This window comes from Aspergillus melleus (assembly GCF_016097325.1).
Source record: "Aspergillus melleus strain CBS 546.65 chromosome Unknown contig7, whole genome shotgun sequence".
Classification (NCBI taxonomy): domain Eukaryota; kingdom Fungi; phylum Ascomycota; class Eurotiomycetes; order Eurotiales; family Aspergillaceae; genus Aspergillus; species Aspergillus melleus.
Genome location: NW_025763376.1, coordinates 754,859 through 775,602, shown reverse-complemented (window position 1 = coordinate 775,602; position 20,744 = coordinate 754,859). Strand labels below are relative to the sequence as shown.

The window sequence follows — 20,744 nt, the reverse complement described above, 5'->3', positions numbered from 1 at the left end:
TGATAATATAATGATATGTTTTAAATGCGTTTATTTGAAATAAAAAAGAATAAAAGAATAAAAAAATTATATGACGGTTTACAAAGAAATTTAATAAAGACAAATTTGTTTATGATTTGTAATCAAGCAATTTTTTCATGGAGAGAAAAGGAACTATCTAACAAGAGATTTTAGAATTCTTATATGTTAATGAAGTTTGATTAGATACAGAAATCTTTTATTTTTCAATCAGAATTGTCCATCGAAATGTCGAAGTCTTCTTTCAGTCTTACTGGAACGATCCCTCTGTTCAACTGGAACCACCCTGCGGCTGTTTCAGGCAGGCGGTCAGTCATGTTACGTGCTCAGCCGAGCCGGGGCGTGACATGAACTATATCCTAGCAGCACAACACAGCTTAGGCAGATCCTAGGGTTTGACAAAATGAAATTATGATAAAAATGATTTTTTTGATTAATTAAAAATGTAAAATTTAATTAGATTTGGATCATTATTTGAATGAAATTATTTAAAAATCATGTGATATTAATTTTAAATAAATGAAATTATCTGAATAAACAATTTAATTATATAATTTTTTGAAAAAATGATCATAATCATATAAAATTTAATATAAAAATCATATATATGATCAATATATTGTCTTGAAATCATTTTCTATTTTATATAAATAAAATTTTAATAAATCGATTCAAACGATTTTTGATTTAATTAAATTGAAATTTGTAAAATTTGTTCTTTTAAATTAATTTTATAATAGATTTGATATATTTTATTATGATTAATTATTTTTTGTTTATTTTGATTTTATTGATTTTTTTTTGAAATGATTTAAAATTTTTTCATTGAAATGTTTTAATTATAAATGTTAAAATTTTTTTAAAATTTCAATAATAATCAATCGATCAGATTGACATGCAAAATAATTATTTTTATTGAATATAATGTTAAATGAAAATTAATTTTAATTTAAATGTTTTAAATTTATTTGATTGATTATTTGATTGAATTTAGATTTTATAAATTGTTTTAATTAATTAATAAAATATTTTTATATTCAAAAATATCACAAAATAAATCTTTATTAATATTTTTAAAATTTATATTACATGAATTAAAATAGATTTTTGCAAGATGGATTTTTCAAATAAAAAAAATATTTAAATAAAAATTCGATATATAAATATAATAAATCAATTTAAATATAATTTTAATTTTGTATAATTTTACAAATAAAAAAATAATGATATTAAAATCTTTAATTGATAATTTGATATTTTTGATCAAAATAATTAATTTTTATAAAATAAAATTAATAAATGTTAATAAATTATTGTAAAAATGATTATTAAATATAATATCAAACATTTAAAAAAAAATCAAAATTATAATTTAATCTTAAATTGATAAAATAAATTTGCAAATTCGCAATTATAATGACATCAATTCTAATAATGATATTTTGAATAAAAATTTTTAATTGATTGAAATAATTAGTTGAATTAAATTGTTTTTTTTATTTTTTTGAATGTATATTAAAATTAGAATTTTTAATTAATTTTTTTTTTAAAATAATTACATATAACAAGATTAAATGAACAATTAAAAATTTGAATTAAATCATTTATATAAAAATATTGATCAAAATCATGATTTTTTTGATTTGGCTTAAATTTGCAAAAACATTTGATTTTTTTTAAAAATTAGAACTTTTTAATTATTATTTTAATTCATTTTCATTTTAATCATTTATTAATATGTTATTTTTTTTCAATATTATTGCAGCAATTTAAAATGATTAATTGATTTATTTAAACAAAAAAGAAATGAAATTTCAAATAATTTTTAAATTGTTTAATTAAATGAAAAAAATCTGAAATACAATTAACGATTTTTTTTAATATTATTGAATTTATCGTTTTATAAAGTTGAAAATATGAAATAATGATTTAAAATTATTTTTAAAAAATTATAAAGAATTCAAATTGATTGATAAATTTTATTTATATTTAATATAATTTTTTCAAAATAAATATTTTTTTTGTTAAAATAAAAAAATCAATTAAATATTAATTAAGATTTTTAATATATAATATTAATAAATAATATTTCATTTTTAAATTTCAATGTTCGATATTAATATTTTTAAAATATTTAAAATACATTATAAAGATGATCTTGATTAGTCATGAGAATTTTATTAATTAATAAAAAAATTTTTAATTAAAAATAAAATTAATATTAAATTTTTGTTTATATAACAATATTTTTTTATTTTTAATTTATATTCTCAAATAAAATCTCAATAAATAAATTGATTTTTCAAATTCAATTGAATAATTGAAATTACATGTGAATTAATATTATATAATTTTAAAATAATGAATTTTTTTAATATAATAAATTTAATTTTTTAATTTAGATCAATATAATTTTATAAATAATGACTTTTTGCATGGATTTTAATAAAATTGAATTATTGAATTTAATTATTTGATTAAATTAATATGAAATTAAATTTATTTTTATTTATAATAAATCAAAATAAGATTTCAATTAAAATAAAATAATATAATTAATATAATAAATAATATTTGCAATAATTATACAAAAAAAATAAAGAACATAAAAAAATATATATAATAAATGTTTTGAATTTATAACTATCATATAAGATAATCACATGATATTAAATGATTAAAAATTATATAATTTAAATGTTTCGAATAAAAAAAAGTAAAAAAAAATTAATAAAAAATGAATGAATTTTTATTGAATTGAGTTAAATCGATTGTTTAAAAAAATCAGAATTTAAAAATAATTTGATTTCATATTTATAAACATTTTTTAATACATAAAATAATGAGTAAATAATAAAAATAATGTATTTAAAATTTGTTTTGAAATTTGCATATTTATATTAAATTTATTTTGATTTGAAATGGCATCATTTTCAATGCAAAATGATTTTAAAACATTTGAATATGATCAATTAGTAACAAAAAAAATTTGATTATATGATTGTATGTTAAAAATGCAAAATAAATTATATAAATACAATTAATATAAAAATTGATTTATAATTCTTAATGATGTTAATTTAAATGCAATAAATGTTAATAATGTTAAACAAAATCCGACAAATGTCGATTATTTTGAAAAACGAAATAAAAAATCTTAAATAAATGATGTTGATTTGAAATGTTCAAAAATTTATAAAAAAATATGAAAAAACATTTTTGAACTAAAAGTAAGACAATTAATTTAAAAAATAACAATTTATTGATGATATCATTATCTAGACTGTAACAAGGCTAGCTATCTCAGGCAGGCGGTGGCACGAGGCAGTAAACTAACCAACAATTAAAATCTTAAGATTATCCATAAAAACCACTTTTGCAATCCGTTTTATATCTTATCAAATAACAACATAATGATGGCCGATAAGCGGCGTTGCAACAAAAAAAAAGAGATCTAATGATAAATTAAACAAAAAATTTTAATATATAAAATATTTTTATTTATTATGTATTTGTTCATTTAATAATATTTTAGAATGTAAAAAAAATGATTAAAACTTATAAAAATTTTTGTTATAAAAAATAGATTCTTATTTAGACATTTAACTTTTCTAATTAAAAATATTAAATATTTTAAAATGATTTTGAATATATTATAATCCAAATATAAAAATAAATATAAATATAATAAAAAAATATTTATTAATTAAAAAAAAACTAATTGTCTAATCTTCTAAATAATTAATTAATTAAGCTATTATATAAAGAAGATATATAATTGCCGATTCTACTATTTAAGCCATTTAATTATGTTATTGCTGAGCTGGCCAAGCCACAGAGGCCTCGGAGGCTTCGGCATCGCCGTCCCGAGGGCCTCCGGTGACATTCTGTCTTTCTGCTGAAAATGCCTGACCAGTGTTGACCACCCACTGCCTTTCGGCAGTGGGTCCGCAGGATCCCGGAGGCCACGGATAATTACAGACATTGTTTCCGGGTCTTACACCGCCTTCCCATATAGATCAGCAGGCCGTCAGGTTTGAATATTGTGGCTATCGCCAATGTACTGCTTATTCCATCCTGCTATTGAAGTAGTCAAGAAGCGTTAACGCCCCTGGACCCCAGCTGGGCTACCCTGATCTGGCAATTATGGGTATTCCTCGCCTAACACAGCATTTGCTCCCATTTTCAGACAATGTACTACTCGGATGCAGAGCTAACACCGAGCGAGAGGAATCTAATAACATTGAATCTATCGTGATCGATGGCCCTAGTTTGGTTTATCACGTATACTCGCGCTTGCTTGCTGGGACAGATTCCAAAATAAATTCACCAATTATTCAGCCAACCTGCAATGAAGTGAGCTGCGGGGTTATGATATGCCTTCTCCAATTGACCATAGTCGGAGTTCAGATGTAAGCTACCCACCCACTCAAGTTCTGTGATCATAGGTACGATGCGAGCAAGCCACTAATGCCTTCGAAGTCAAGAAATATGCTTTGATGGGGCTCTTCCTCCTGACAAGCGCGAGGTCCGTCTCAATCGGTTGGAAAAGTCAAGAAGAAAACTAGAACAATTCTGTTTGAAAACCCAGAGGGGCTTCCCATGCCCTGACGTCCCCCGCAATGATCGCGTGGTTGGCCCTGAAGTGGTCCTCGCGACTCAGAGTTCCTCTACAAAGCACAACACACTGCCCGAAAACCCTTTCATCGTTCCCGCGGTTTTTGAGGATCTCAAATATAGGTGGAGCCGAAAAAATATACTGAATGTTGCTAAGCATATCATGTGTACACCCCAGCTTTACCTGGCGGACTTTCCCTGGGCAGACATTACCGTGATGGTACCTGGGGAAGCCGATGCTCGTTGCGCTCATACGGCAAGACACTCAAACTCAGCTGTACTCACAAACGACTCAGATTTGTTACTATATGATCTCGGACCCTGTGGCTCGGTTGTGCTATTGAATTCACTTTATATGTTAAATTGGGATCCAATTGATCCCACTTCTTCCCAGGTGAAATCCTTAAGAATATGTCCTGCTTCGGTTGTCAAGAGGCTGGGAATCAGAGATCTGACTGGCCTGGCTTATGGCCTTCAGAATGGTCCGCACATACGATTGGCGGAATTAGTACGGCAAACTAACCAAGTACACGGGCAACTCGCTGAATCGCCGGCCTTTCGTCTTTTCGTTAAAGAGTACGGCATTGATCAGATTGATAATGCAGACCGCACAGCACCTCGGGACCTTGACGCCAGAATATCAGAATTGTATTGGCAGTATGAGTTGCGAGAGGCATTCGCGCCATGCCAGACGCCGCACGTGTACCTAGCAATACTAAACGAAGACCACGCCCGTCGCTGTGCATGGGTATCAGGCCTGTCATTTAGAACACTAGCATACTCAATTCTCAACTCATCACGCCCAGCATCGGAAAGGCACCGTTTCATTAGTGAATTTGTTCGACGAGGGGCAAGAATCGCATCTCACCCAATATACCTTGGCGACGCAGAGTTGATCGATTCTCAAATGGGCGAGATCTGGGCGCGTATGAAGTCGATCGACGCTGCGTTGGGGGCCGGCACACCTTTGCCGGTATACTGGATAATGTTTGTTCTCCACGAAATACACGACAACGAGGGGGGTAAGATGTTTCCCGAGCCGGAGCAACTAAGCCGATTCTTAAGTCTTGGTTATATGGGCGAACGATTGGAATGGGCCGACATACATCTTGATGCGCAAATACTGGCCGGGCTTTACTCTTTGAGAATATTATCCCAGTTGCTCCAAACCACAGCCGTTGACAATGAAGCTGCCCAGCAATTGCGAAACGTGCTTGCTAGCCTTCCGGCTCTTCATATTATGATGCGTCCCGCAAGTCAGACCATAAGATGCAACCTATCCACAGAGACCATCGGTGATCTAGTTGAGAGATTTTTCCAACTTGTTAGAGACCCGGCTTGTTCTCAAACTATGCCGTCCTTGACATCGTTTTCAGCAGGCCCGACCGAGAATCATAAGGCTTGTCAGATGACACCTCGTAATATATATGACCTCCTTGACTGCGAATGAATTGATAGTATACAGATCTCATCATGCATGTTATTGCTATCGTACAAAAGCAAGACGAAAACCCAAAAGAAAGAACACAGGTAGCAGGCACTGAACTTGTTATTTGCAATACGGGCAACTTTTGCGCATCGTCAACGAGAAGATCTCAAGAACCCGACGACACCTCGACAATATCCTACCCTCCCAGCTAAACGTTGTGCTTCTTGCTGTTGTACTTTAGTCCATGCGACCAAGGCGTCCCTTAATACATTACTCCCAAATTCGACCGATTCAGATGCGGAGCATTCCGCAATGACATCGGCGTGTATCTTGAGAATTACTGCCATCCAAGCGTTAACAACTTCAAAGTCCTTCTTTAACGAAAGACGGCCAGAGAGTGCGCAGATAAAATCCGCTAATTCCGAGCGTCTGTTCAGGACTCGTGTATTGAGCGATCTGATTTCGAGATCTGCCTTTGCGGGAGATAGAGACTTCAAATGTTCCACGAAAGGTTCAAAATTTCCAGATACCCGTCCACTTTCAAGAAGTGACGATAACTGAGAGCCTGCGTTTTCACTGTCAGAACGTTGCAATCTGGCAATGCGTGAGCGCTCAGCAGCAGTGCTCCCCGCTAGTAGTGAAGAATCCACATCCTCATCGTAAGCGCTTTTAGACACTGCTGGAAGAAAGAAGGGTGCCTTTTCCGGTACTTTCGGCGGGCTTAGGGGCTTATTACGTTCCTATTGACGAGTTAGAGAACCAGATCGGGGGAGACAAGGGGGAACGCTTCATTTACTTACCCGAATTAAATCCAATTTAACGAGGGCCTGCCACCTATTCCTTGGGACAACACTGAGAGTCATCATATCTCGACTGAGCTGCCCGTTGGATAGTATAGGGCCCGCAGACTCAACTTGTTCAGGTGCGTCCAGGAAGGCAGCTTCGATAGCGTCAGTGCCCTGCTCCCCTGATGCCGTAGGAATGGCCATATCGGCCACGTCGTTCTCATCCAGGTTTCGAGTCGACACCGGCACGAAGTTGTTTCTGTTGGACCATAGGTTTATTCCAACGCTATTGGCATGCGACGTAGCCAGGAACTCCCCTGTTGGCGACATAGACAACGACGTACAAGTATTCGGTAAGCGAAAGAGATCAATGAGGTGTCCGGTCGGCATGTCCCATACTCGAATGACGGAGTCCATGGATGCAGCAATGATCCATCGCCCGTCGGCAGAGAATGTGAAGTCATTGATTTGACCTACACAACCCCAAAACTCGCGCACTACTTTCCTTGTTTCAATGTCCACAACGCGAATCGAAAGATCGTCACAGCTGAATGCAAGCAATTCACCGGCGCTGCTGTATCGAAGTCCAGTGACAGATGCCATCGGGTGCCAATTCAACTCATCCACTAATGAGCCAGAGATGAAATCCCAAAACTGAAAGGAGGGTTGATTAGAATTCGATAACAAAATCCATACGACTCGTTTGGGCATACCTTAACTTTCCCATCAAGACCGCAAGTGATAACGGTTTGGTTCAGCCCATCTATCCACAAGCCGGTGACTGTTTTCGTATGTCTAGGATGGCTGTCGGCAATGTTGTTCTTCTTCATCATCCCACGACAAGGAAAGCTTTGTCGATGGGCACCTGATTGCATGTTGAACATATCAACCGAGCCTCCTGCAGAACCAATCAAAGCAAATGTTCCACATTGAGAAAGCGCGACACTCTGTATGTGATCCAATCAGAACCAGGAATTTTCGTTACTTCCTCCGGGAACAGGGCGCTCACCTTTACATCGGTTCCATCGCTAGTCTCGAACGCCCAACGACCAGCCCTTTTCTTGCCCCAGAACCACGTCCGAGCATATCTGTCCCCGCGATGCCCGGTCACTATACTTTCCCAACCTGTTTTATTCGATTCGGATGTATTCGTGAGTTTGGGATTTGCCCATGTTGAACCCGAAGTCGTAACTCCAATTCCCCCATCGCGGTTAAGTGAGCAAGCGATGCAGGTTATCTCTGGGGCCTTGAGGCTATCATGTGTTTCATTACCTGCGGGTAGATTGATTGGAGCCGCAAGAGTCTTTGCCTTGCGTTCGATAGGTCCTTGTGACAATTCGGTATTCTGGCTATCTTTCCGGACGCTGAATCCCCAAAGACTGCGGTCTTTGCTGGCGCTCAACAGCCATTTCCCACCAAATTCGGAATCTTCAGAGACTGGAGGTAAGAACCCAAGCGTAGTGATTGCCGCGGAGTGCCCACGCCTCGAATGCAGAGGCCTGGGTATCGGAGAGAATGGGCTCTCGTCGAAGATCCAAGTTCTAAGCGCATTGTCTTTCCCGGACGAGACAAGCACCGGCTGACCCTCCAAAAACTCAAGGTGATTGACCCCGGCCCCTGTTTCATCCCGGGACATTGCATGAGCTCGGCGAAGGATACCCGTAACCTTGCCACCGTTGTTCAAGTCCCACAATGTAACATCACCACTGTTCACACAGCTTGTCGCCATGACACCCGAATTCCGGCCGTCTGCACCAGCGCCCAGGCCGTCCGTCCGGAATGTGATGGAGGTAATTTGGTGTAGGTTCGAGGAGCTTTTCCTCAATGCTAAGACAACTCGCCCTGTGTCGACATGAAGGATGGACAACCCGCCATTTTTGTAGGCCACTGCGATTAAAGATAATACGGGGCTTGGATGAATTGAACACACGGCGCCCGATTCTCTTGACTCCGGAAGCAAGGAATGAACCAGTTTTCCTGTTTTCACGTTCCAAACGTCAACGCTTCCATCGTATCTGCCCACGAAGATTTTGTTGAGATATGTTGGCATATTACACATTTCACTTGTATAAACATCATCCCTGGTAGTGTCTATGCCATGTCGAGGGGTGAGAGTAGTGTAGTGTTCATACGAGTTATTTTTCCACACTTGTATACACTTGGCACTGCAACCCACAATCCAAGTTCCGAAGACAAGAAGTCGCTCTATCGGTTCAATGAACTCGGCGGGCGTTTGAAGGGAGGCAACCTTCTTGCCACGCTTGAAGACCCAGATGCCCCGAGAAGACCCCGGTCGAGCACTACCCCACGCTGCAAAGACTTTGTCCTGCCATGCGAAGGTGGCTGTGATGCTCTCCGGGGTTTGGGGTCTGCTCACAAAGACCAAAGTAAGTCCTCGCTTTAAGTCATAAGTCTGTAGGCTATGCCCTACACAAGTCGTGATTTGGAAAGTAGCTTTCCCTAAGCGTACACAGGTAAACGGAATCGGTGTGGATGAGACCAGTCCTAGAGTCTTACACGCAAAAGGCCAATTAGCATCCGCGAGGGCAAGCAAGGTAGAATCTAGAATAGGTGGAATTTGTGTGATTGAACGACGATACATACTCGAAATGGGGCAAAAATCTTGGAGCCGGTCATTTGCGAATGTGCCTGAGAGGCCTCTTCACCAATTAACCTCTTTTGCCTCTTTGCTAGAGGTAGGTCAAAGCCGCCATTGTGATCGGATGACATGCTTTCCACTTCTTCTTCCTTTTTTCCCTTGGAGTAACAACTTTCCAAATCCAGGTCCAGAGAAGAAAGGCCGGGTAGGGAGCTGATCAATGTTCTCGGATTTCAGAAATGATCGGCTCACTGCATTTGCTCTGGTCGGGACTCTCTCTCTCTCTCTCTCTGTCTTGCCTTCTCTTGTCCTTTTTTCTTTTTCTTTTCTTTTTCTTTTTTTCTGCCATTTGATCGGAGCATGAAAATATCCGGCGTCCGTACCGCCTACGTGACCCACCCATCCACATACGTTTTACTCCACGGGTACGGAGTACTGTACCTAGGTACGTATGTATGTACCTACAGTACCTACCTACTCCCTACCTACCGGCCTTACCGTTGCCCATTACAGTACTCATACACCCACAATCACTTCCACCAGGTTCAGGGTTACCTACAGGTACTAAGATACTAGGTAGGTATGGTATGTATGTACATATGTACCTGCCTTTACTGTACTAGGTGTGTACCTAGTACCTACTTAGGTATGTTAGATTAGGTTACTTTCATACCATACCCCGTTGTACATACAATACAGACACCTCGTACTAGGTTATGTACGGCAATACCTAATGTGGACATGCATGATAAGATACCCTGGAAAGCCATTCATGATTGTGCACAGTACATAACGTGCAAAGGTCTTGATCTTACTCCGTAGAGGAAATACAGTTGTCAATCTCCATGTGCATATGAAGATCCCTATAAAACTGTACATGGAGCGACCGTCATCGTAGTCCTTATCTCTTTTCATATATCCATGAGTACTGCTTTGAGTTTTGCTGCTCCGGGTCGTTGCTCCCTGTTGAACCCAGGGTCCACCGTCGCCGCCATTCCTGAACAGCTGCACCTCCTACCTTCCCCCCACCATCCAAGAAGAAGTTCGATCAATTTAATTATCAACCAAGCTCTGCCCGAAGAATAGCGCACTCTTCGCTAGCGACAAATGCAGATCCCAAACATCAGCCACTGATTGTTCGTCGACTACTCTACCTCATGGATTCCGGCCGTGACCGTCCCCATGGCCATGACGCATCTGCCAGCTGCTCTGAAGGCCATGTCGAAAGCAACGCTGCTACTTATTCGAACCCCACCCCGGATCGGTCGGATAAACCGCCATTCAGTTTACTTTATGATTCCGCAGCACCCATTTCCCTCAAGGGGAATCCATATGGGCTGCAAACCAATTCATCGAATATGCCTAGATCTGACGCACCTGAGAATCAAGGCCGAGGCACCCATTCGTCCACTCGTTCTTCCAGCCGGGCTCCCCGCCGATTAAGTGGAAGTACCGCCACCAGCTCCGTCAGTGAAACAGAGTATACACCTCCCACCATTGGGAAAATAGGCGTCTGTGCCCTAGATGTTAAAGCGCGAAGCAAGCCAAGCCAGAATATCCTTACACGCCTTCAGTCAAAGGGTGGGTTCGAGGTTATAGTATTCGGTGACAAGGTCATACTCGACGAGGCCGTAGAGAATTGGCCTGTTTGCGACTTTCTTATTGCATTCTTTTCCGATGGCTTTCCGCTGGACAAGGCTATTGCCTATGCAAGACTACGGAAACCATTCTGTGTCAATGACTTGCCCATGCAAAAGGTTCTATGGGATAGACGTCTTTGCTTGAGGATTTTAGACCACATGAATGTTCCAACGCCCAAAAGATTAGAAGTTAATCGAGATGGTGGGCCAACTCTGGAGTCTTCAGATCTCGCCCAGCACGTACATAAGCTGACAGGGGTTAAACTCGAGGGCCCTGGAGATGGAACTGGAGGAGGTGCTTCGAAAACAAAGAGCGTCGCCTTGTCAGATGATGGTGATTCTCTTATAGTTGATGGTAAAACTTTCAGAAAACCATTTGTTGAAAAACCCGTGAATGGGGAGGACCATAATATCCATATCTACTTTCCTAATGACCAGCAGTATGGCGGTGGTGGACGAAGGCTCTTTCGAAAAATTGGGAACAAAAGCTCTGAATACGATCCAGCTCTTGTTGTTCCCCGGTCCGTGAATGAGGATGGTACAAGCTACATCTATGAACAGTTCCTGAGGGTGGACAATTCAGAGGATGTCAAAGCATACACAGTGGGGCCAGATTTCTGTCACGCTGAAACACGGAAATCACCTGTGGTAGATGGACTTGTTCGTCGAAACACTCATGGCAAGGAATTGAGATATATCACGCAGCTGAGCAAGGAAGAAGCCGCAATCGCTTCCAAAATCTCAAATGGGTTTGGTCAAAGAATATGTGGCTTTGACATGCTTCGAGTGGGAGAGAGAAGCTATGTTATTGACGTTAACGGCTGGAGCTTTGTCAAAGACAACAATGACTATTACGATAGATGCGCTAGTATCTTGAAAGACGCCTTTTTGAACGAGAAGCACAGGCGTGAAGGGAACCAGGAGCAGACTGAATCATTCTCACCGGACACTGGCCATCCCTGGAGATATTCTGTCTCCCACAGGCACGCTTTAAGGACTCTGCTCAAATCTCCCAGCACCTCAAAGATTCATGGGAACACATCAGGCCACCAAACCTCCGAGCCGTCGGATTCTTCTGGCTTACTGGCCCCTTCTTCCTCTACAGAGGCTCGTGATCATGTGTCTTGCCATAATGCCTCATCCACACATGAGAAACTTCCAGCTTCCAGTGCCCATATTTCTCCGCCTAGCGCTTCACCTGTCATGTCGATAAACCTAAACGAAGGGGCTCCACCCCCACCTCCAGCTTCCAAACACTCCTGGAAACTGAAAGGTATGGTGGCAGTCATTCGCCATGCAGACCGCACACCTAAACAAAAGTTCAAATTCACATTTCACAGCCAACCCTTCATCGACCTACTGAAAGGACACCAAGAGGAGGTCGTTATCAAAGGGGAGGCAGCCTTGGCTAGCGTGTCCGATGCTGTTAGAGTGGCGATGAAGAATGGCCTCGAAGATATGGATAAACTAAGACTACTACGTACATCCCTTCAGAAAAAGGGAGGCTGGCCTGGGACAAAGGTTCAGATTAAGCCGATGTTTCGCAAGAAGGAATTTGACAAGCCGTGCGGACAAGATTCATCAACAACCCAAATGGCTTCCACCGAGAACACCGAGGATGGCGCCATGTGCTCTCATCCAGTTGATACGGGGACCCAGGATACGAGCAGGTCTCAAACGCGAAGCGATTCTATCTCTGGTGCAACGTTTTCACGATTCTCTGCGGCTGAGAATGACCTTGTCCTGGATAAACTTCAGCTCGTAATCAAATGGGGAGGAGAGCCTACACATGCGGCGCGATACCAGTCTCAAGATCTAGGGCTCAACATGCGTGATGACCTGAAGTTGATGAACAAAGAGGCCCTTAACAACGTTCGCATATTCACGAGCTCCGAGCGAAGGGTGAGCACTAGTGGTGAGTTTGATATCCCTGCTTGCTCCGTGGGCTGTGAACTAAACAGGCGCTATAGCTCAAATCTGGGCTTGTTCCTTTCTTGACCAAAAAGAGCTCCCCGAAGATTTTATACAAGTCCGCAAGGATCTTTTGGACGACTCCAACGCCGCTAAAGACCACATGGACAAAGTTAAGAAAAAGCTGAAATTGCTTTTACGGGAGGGTTCTGCACCATCGCAGTTTACCTGGCCGAAAGACAATATTCCTGAACCGTCGGTTGTTTTAGCTACAGTTGTCGAACTTATGAAGTTCCATCGCGACGTCATGAGACATAATTTCCAAAGACTCGAAAAGCCGCAACATCATGCCATGGAATCAGGCGACTTTGACGATCCTACCTTGACAGAATTACACTCAGGCAATCCCGCCCTGGACTCGATCCAAGGTCGGTGGTGTACTGGTGAAGATCCAACCTTATTCAAGGAAAGATGGGAGAAGCTATTCGCCGAGTTTTGTGACACAGAAAAGGTCGATCCAAGTAAACTTTCTGAGCTCTATGATAGTATGAAATTCGACGCCCTTCATAACCGGCCTTTCCTGGAATGGGTCTTCATGCCACCGGACGGTGACGAAGGTGATGTCGCTGAGGATAATAAGTCTGGCAGCGAAGGAGCAAGTCAGGAAAGGAATGAAGAACTCCCTGAAAGCTCCACCCTCGCCCGTCGGTTTGGGTTAGGAAAGAGAATGCACGCATTTGAATCAATGCCCCATTTCAGGGCCCTGGATGATTCCTACGACCACTATTTCAAGTTATATCCAGGATCGAGTTCCACGAAGGCCAAGCTAGACGGGAGACTTTCCAAACTGAGGGAACTATACAAGCTGGCAAAAGTTCTTTTTGACTATGTCACACCCCAGGAATATGGCATCACAGACACCGAAAAGCTAGAGATCGGCTTATTAACGTCTTTGCCTCTTCTTCAAGAGATTGTGAGAGATCTTGAAGAGGTCCAAGCCTCACAAGATGCCAAGTCTTTCTTTTACTTCACAAAGGAGTCCCACATTTACACTCTTCTCAACTGCATTCTGGAGGGTGGGATACAAACCAAAATAGCAAGAACAGCTATCCCTGAGTTGGACTACCTGTCTCAGATCTGCTTTGAGCTTTATGAGGCCAGGGACTGCGAATCATCAACGAATTCCTACTCGATTCGTATTTCGATCAGTCCCGGGTGTCATGCTTTTGATCCTCTGGATGTTCAGCTTGACTCTAGACATGCAATTGGCTGTGCGCCGAGACGAAGTTTAACTGCTCATCAGGATTGGAAAGAGGTCATTGAAACACTCAAGGCGAAATTCGACACGTAAGTAAATCCTGCCCACCCGTCGCATTCTGGTTAAACCAGGGTTTAACCTAAGTTTTGCTTTAGGGTCAAACTACCGCAGACATTCATCGCGGTAAACCTGAGTGACAAGCATATGTCTAGTTGCTAAGATGGACCTAGGTCTATTGGGCAAGGGACTCCAGAGATATCAGCCGTAGGGACCTTTTAAAAATCAAGTAGGACCTGCTGCTACGTGCACATGTATCTATATCGATAATTTGACGTAGATACTCTGGGGGTGGCCAAAGTCACTAATCACCCACCTAGCGTCTGACTTTTCTACGTTCAAGGTACTCCGTACGTAGCTAAGGTATCATACGGTATCCGCGTATTCCCGGGACCTTATGTAGTACTCCGTACCCCACCAGGATTACCTAGGCATTCTGCTTCGCGTGCTTATGCTGCTCTATCATCTCACCAACTCGACCGCAAGAGCACGTTTCATGATCCAACAACAACCTCCCTTATCGTCACCACCCACGCGACCCCAAGAATAATAGAGCTAAAATAGAATTCATTGGGCGCAAGCTTTCACATGTGGCTTCGGAATAATGCCCGTCGAATGTATCCCAAACAATGATTGTTTCTACTACAATACCACCGACAACTATATCCAATGCCAGGATTCCCAACAGAAGGAAATCAGGATCGCTACTGATGATATAGTTTGTGTTGTACCAAAGCGCGCCACTATCGGAAAGGGGTATACCGTATTGTTCCTCCGAACAGGGCATCAGGATGCGGGCGGTGACATCCAGGATGAGTACGAACGTCTAGAGTCGGTCTCGTTCAGCTCCTTACCACCAGAGCTACTATCATCTCACCTGTACGAGTCTGTTCCTTGTCACCTTCAGACTCGGGGCACGGAGACAAGAGAAATACATATCATAATATCTAGCCTTTCGGGGACAGGAAGGGCCAAACACATCTTTCACCATATCTTACAGCCTCTCTTGTTGCATCTTGGATTATCCGACTATGAAGTCCACGAAACAGAATCCGAAAACACAATAGTCGAGCTGTGCAGGTCAACGTTTATCTTGAAAGCCGAGTCTGGAATCTCGCAGACGATAGTTCTTCTATCCGGAGATGGTGGCTTGACTGATATTGTTAATACCTTTCACACCGCTGTTAAACCTTTATCACATCCTCCCACACTTGCCCTAATCCCAACGGGTACGGGAAATGCAATGGCAAGCTCGATTGGAATCGGTTCTCGGCCGCTTGCCGCGTTAGTGGCCCTGCTGCAAGGGATGCCCAAGCCCATACCCGTCTTCGGTGCTACATTTTCACCTGGCGCACGATACGTCACTGAAGAGGGTCGGTCTCGGGCCCTTATTATGGATCACCAAGCAGATGACAGCCTGGGCCCAAGAATACATGGTGCCGTGGTTGTCAGTTGGGGTATGCATGCAGCATTGGTGGCTGATAGTGACACGATGGAATATCGCAGATTTGGAGCCGATAGGTTCAAGATGGCTGCAAATGAACTTCTTTTCCCATCCAGTGGTGCCGAGACCCACAGGTACACTGGTACGGTTACTTTCACGAAGAGCAACGGCCAAGCAGACAGCGAGCGTGTCGAAATCATGCAAACCCGGGAACACATGTATTTGCTAGTGACTTTGGTTTCAAGGCTTGAAGAGGCCTTTCTGATTTCCCCCGAATCAAAGCCGCTCGACGGCTGCCTTCGGATGGTTCATTTCGGTCCACTACCCCCGGAGCATGCCATGCAACTGATGAGCGATGCCTATCGCGGAGGTCTGCATGTAAAAGATGGCCATGTTTGCTACACAGAGATTGCGAAGCTCAGAATTGATTTTGACGAGCAGGATGAGAAATGGAGACGGGTATGCGTTGATGGCAAAGTCATTGCTGTCGAGGATGAGGGCTGGGTGGAGGTGAGCAAAGACGATAAATGCGCATTAAACATATTAGTACCTCCAAACTTGTGAAGAGAGTCTACTATTTGGCTATGATTCATGTAACTGCGGTTTGTCCAGACTCTCCCTGCCTTTTGTCACCCGGGGGCCACATGAGGCTGTGACACATCCGTGTTGAAATAAGTTGTCGTCTAATTGGATTCTACGTTAGGCTTCTATGGAAAGCTGGCATATTGAGAAGACAGTCTGTAAGTGGTATTGGGTAGAAAAGTCAAAATAGCTATTCTGGATTGACGGATTCCTTGGAATTTTCGAACTTCAGTTTCGAACATCGGTGGAGAGACACTGAGATGGATTGTGGGTGGTATACCGTATCTGTCAGTAGAAGAAGAGTTAGGTAGTTTCTACGGTGTAGAGGTAGGTGTAGGTACTCGGGTCAGGGGCACCGTACATACCTAGTAACCCACCTGACTACGTACGGGCGGACTGCCGCCGCTGAGTACCGTACCCACCCCGATGGTTCTGACCTGAGCACGAATGCATCAATCGCGGCCCCAGTCCCAGTGTTGACCTCGCTCAAGTAAAGCACCTCTGGCCCAGTGGGCTTGATGACCACCCGTTTTCCTTCTATCATGGAATGCTTCACAATTCAAATCGATGCTCCACAATTCAAAGCTTTATTCTGCGTCTCAGATACCAGACCGGGGACTTTCTCCATTTGACAACCCAAATCAATATAGATTCCATTCTGTTCAAGGCTGGCGTGCAACTCGGAGAAACGTCGAGCAGGCAGCTGAAATGCTTTTGATCCATCAAGCTGGAAGCGTCCAAGTGGGTGAGGTTGTTAGGTACGTACCTGTCTCCCCTTTCATCGAAGCGTGATTCCAGGACTCACCTTACCCCAAATAGGTACACCATCACATATACACCATCAGCTGAAAAGATTCGCCCCGTCCCGGAAAAACTATACGTCAAAGTAAAAAATACGTCTGCAATCCCCCTGCGAGCGGCTTATCTTCATGGTCCCTACACCTTGTACACGTCTTGCTATCCCTCTACGTTTGACCCCAACGTTAAATTCCCCCAGCGAGATACCGAGGAAACACCACAGTTCGAACCTTATCTCAAAGCAGGAGGGAACTGGGATGCGGTCATTAATGTTTCGCAGAGCACTACCCCAGGAAATACTCGAGCCGGATCCAAATCATCCGAGTCCGTGACATGGGTTGTGGAGATAATCTCCCAGGTGATTTTCTCAAACACCGCGTCTGTCGGCTTTGAACTTTTAGTGGGCCGCGACAAAAAGTCCACAGAGCTCTCTGCAGGGGGGATAACAACGGACGGAGGTCGGGCAGCTCAACTACGCGACCATTGGTCAACCGAATCGAAAGGCAAGCAGGTTCTTGCTTCCAGGGGCGTTTATTCAAGCTCTATTACCTTACTTGTCGATGACGCTGCTAGCCTCTGGAATTATCCCCCCTTCCCAGGCTTATCAGACGAACATAAAGCAGGAAAGGAGAAGAGGCCAAGCCCGGATTTTCCAACATCGCATGCTGAGTCGTCGTCGAGTCTCGATAGCCCTGCTAGCTCGGCCCAGTGCGACCAACGCAGAAAGAAAGTCCATCTTGTCATATTAACGCATGGGTTACATAGCAACCTTGGTGCAGATATGCTCTATCTCAAAGAAAGCATCGATGCCGTTGCAAGAAATACGAGAGGCTCTAAAGACCGTCACCCAAAGAATAGAAATAAGAGTGACAAGAACGAGTAAGAGAACTGCTTGATTGTACATCTTCACCATTCACGACTCGCTAATAGAACCTTTCAATTAGACGCGCTAGCCCTTGCTTCCATGCCAGCTCCAAGACAGCGAGCCGCACCGGAGATAACGAGGAGCAGGAGCAGGAGCGACAAGACCACCAGGAGAATGAGGAGGAGGAGGAGGCGGAGGAAGGGGAGGAAGAAGGGGACGACAACGACGTCGAGCAGGTCATAGTTAGGGGGTTTCCTGGAAATGCTGTCCGTACTGAACGCGGGATTCAGTACCTGGGGAAACGCCTCGCAAAATATGTTCTTTTGATGACTTATCCTGACCAGCCACATCTACCAGGCAGGTCTGCCAGCACAAATTCTTTCCCCAAATCCCGTTCTACTGGGAAGGGTACAGCGGGAGAACCTTCTATAGACGGTGCATGCTCTGACCACCCCGCGGGGCTCCCTGACGCCAAAAGCCACGCTTACAAAATAACAAGCATCAGTTTCATTGGACACTCGCTCGGCGGTCTCATTCAAACATATGCTATTGCGTATATTCAAAAACACTATCCCGGCTTCTTTGATTCTATCAAACCCGTCAATTTTGTCGCTCTGGCAACCCCATTTCTGGGTCTCAGCAATGAGAATCCGATGTACGTCAGGTTTGCCTTAGACTTGGGCCTTGTTGGCCGGACAGGTCAAGACCTAGGGCTTAGTTGGACAGCGCCGCGAGTAAGAAGTGGCTGGGAAGCCATGATTGGCGGCAAAGGAGACTCCACGAAGCCGCACCAACACGCAAACGCTGGTTCGAAGCCTTTACTCAGGATCCTACCCTGTGGTCCGGCTCATGAAATTTTATCCAAGTTTCAGAATCGCACGGTCTATTCCAACGTCGTCAATGATGGGATCGTCCCTCTACGCACTTCTTGTTTACTATTCCTCGATTGGAAGGGATTAGACCGAGTGGAGAAAGCTAGACGAGGAAATGGCATTGTTGGAACAATGGCTGAATGGGGATGGGCTGAGCTAACCGGTGCCAATTCCAAATCCCCACGAAGCACTCGCTCTATTGCAGATTTCAGACAAAAGGACCCCCCACATAAAGGCGAAAAACCAGCAATGCCTGTCGATATGCACAGCACAACAAAGCATGGTGCCTCGGGTACTTTTGATAACGGTCAAAGCCCAAGCAAGCTTCCACCAGCAAGTCTCTCCGCCGTGGAAGCTTTGCCAAAGAACGAATCAAATCAGCTTTTCTCACATAGCTCACTTGGCAATATTCTCTCGATGTTTCGGCCCAAAGGGAAAGCAAATGCCACCACGGGATACAAACAAACAAAGATCTATAAACGCAGTCAAACTCTTCCTCCTGGTGATATTGTTGAAGAAGTATCATCGTCTAGTTTCTGCCATCGCGAGAGCCTTGCCCGTGGGAGCCCTTCCGAAGGATACGGGTCTAATACGCCCCCTAAAACCACTTTCTTTGAATCTGCCAGTGATCTTCTCATGCCACCTCTCCCTCCTGTTGAATTCATCATTGACCCCGAGTCAAGAGCTCGGACCATTTTTCATGATCGGATATATCATCCAGAAGACATTCCACCTCCTCTCCCTACCAAGCGCCGCACCTTGACGTTCGGTTCCTCGCAAAGCAGATCCTCGGGACCACAATTAACTTCATTGCAGGACCCTCAAATCGAGCCCAATTATGACGAGGCTGAACCCGAGCGCGGGCTCAAAGTCGAGGAGAAAATTGCGAGAGCATACCACCGTAACTTATCCTGGAGGAAAGTACTTGTACGACTTGAGCCTGATGCACATAACAATATCATTGTCAGGCGAATGTTCACGAACGCCTATGGGTGGCCAGTAGTGAAACATCTTGTTGATACACATTTCGGGTGTAGCTCCATGTCTGACGACAACGTCAAGCGCGGCATGGAGAGGGCCGATCCGTCTCCGGTAGCAATCGGTGAACTGAGCGAGGACTTGCAAGAGCAGCCAGCTATTCTCGAAACTAGGAACTCCACTCAACTTGAACACTCCGCAGGGTTGCTTGGTGACAACGCTCTCGATGGTCGCGGTCAGCCCGATGCTTTAGCTGAGCCTAAGCCTGAATATACAGCACACACAGAGATCATTCACGCAGAGAATGAACAACATAAATATTTCGAAAGCGCTCCCCCCACATCCCACGATTCAACCACGAGAGATCCTTCTACAACTATGTCGGAAAACCCGGGCCTCGAAGATGATTCCAACGACTATGGTTATATCTCTATCAGGAGTTGATAAGTAAATGAATGGCAATATATGGGCGTCAGATTTTGTGCAGGCTCAAATACTGGTGGAAATTTCTGCCCGTGTGACTGTCATCATTTTAGAATGTGTAAATACTAATACTATAGAATTGATAATGTTCATGACTTGTGGCCGGTACTCCCGTGTAGCTTCAGATAAAGTGGACACGCGCTCTTGGCGACACGGCGGAAGGATCCTTGCGTGTGACATCAGAAGACTTTCCCCCCACCACTCACGGCGGGGTATGGTTTTCTTTCTTTTTTTTTTCTTTGGTTCCCCTTTCCTTTCCCCTTCAAGCTGAACAACTGCAACATTCATAGCTTCTTGGTTTACCCCGTCTATTATTAACCATTTCTAAAATGCCAACGCAATTAGAGGAGGTAAGTTGAAATTATACTCTTTCCTTGCCCTTCATATTGTTATGGCCTCAACTCCCAA

At 42.6% G+C, this 20,744-nt stretch overlaps 4 protein-coding genes across 4 annotated transcripts; 3 read left to right on the top strand and 1 right to left on the bottom strand.

Moving 5' to 3' along the window:
• Window positions 1–6,216: 6,216 nt before the first annotated feature.
• Window positions 6,217–9,486, bottom strand: UTP21 (rRNA-processing protein UTP21; the record flags this gene model as incomplete). Its single annotated transcript, XM_046092982.1, has 5 exons — window positions 6,217–6,804; window positions 6,865–7,503; window positions 7,563–7,796; window positions 7,859–9,361; window positions 9,454–9,486. The coding sequence occupies 5 exons, from the start codon at window positions 9,484–9,486 to the stop codon at window positions 6,217–6,219; spliced, it is 2,997 nt and encodes a 998-aa protein (XP_045948960.1).
• A 1,119-nt stretch (window positions 9,487–10,605) lies between these two features.
• VIP1 (inositol polyphosphate kinase VIP1) lies at window positions 10,606–14,350 on the top strand (the record flags this gene model as incomplete). The annotated part of the gene is made up of 2 exons (XM_046092981.1): window positions 10,606–13,003; window positions 13,059–14,350. 2 exons carry the CDS (start codon window positions 10,606–10,608, stop codon window positions 14,348–14,350), a joined length of 3,690 nt encoding a protein of 1,229 aa, XP_045948959.1.
• Window positions 14,351–15,557: 1,207 nt separating this feature from the next.
• Window positions 15,558–16,322, top strand: LDX57_011234 (uncharacterized protein; the record flags this gene model as incomplete). The annotated part of the gene is made up of 1 exon (XM_046092980.1): window positions 15,558–16,322. The coding sequence occupies one exon, from the start codon at window positions 15,558–15,560 to the stop codon at window positions 16,320–16,322; it is 765 nt and encodes a 254-aa protein (XP_045948958.1).
• Window positions 16,323–17,048: 726 nt separating this feature from the next.
• LDX57_011233 (lipase ROG1 family protein) lies at window positions 17,049–20,297 on the top strand (the record flags this gene model as incomplete). The annotated part of the gene is made up of 3 exons (XM_046092979.1): window positions 17,049–17,098; window positions 17,160–18,017; window positions 18,083–20,297. The coding sequence occupies 3 exons, from the start codon at window positions 17,049–17,051 to the stop codon at window positions 20,295–20,297; spliced, it is 3,123 nt and encodes a 1,040-aa protein (XP_045948957.1).
• Between the last annotated feature and the right edge of the window lie 447 nt (window positions 20,298–20,744).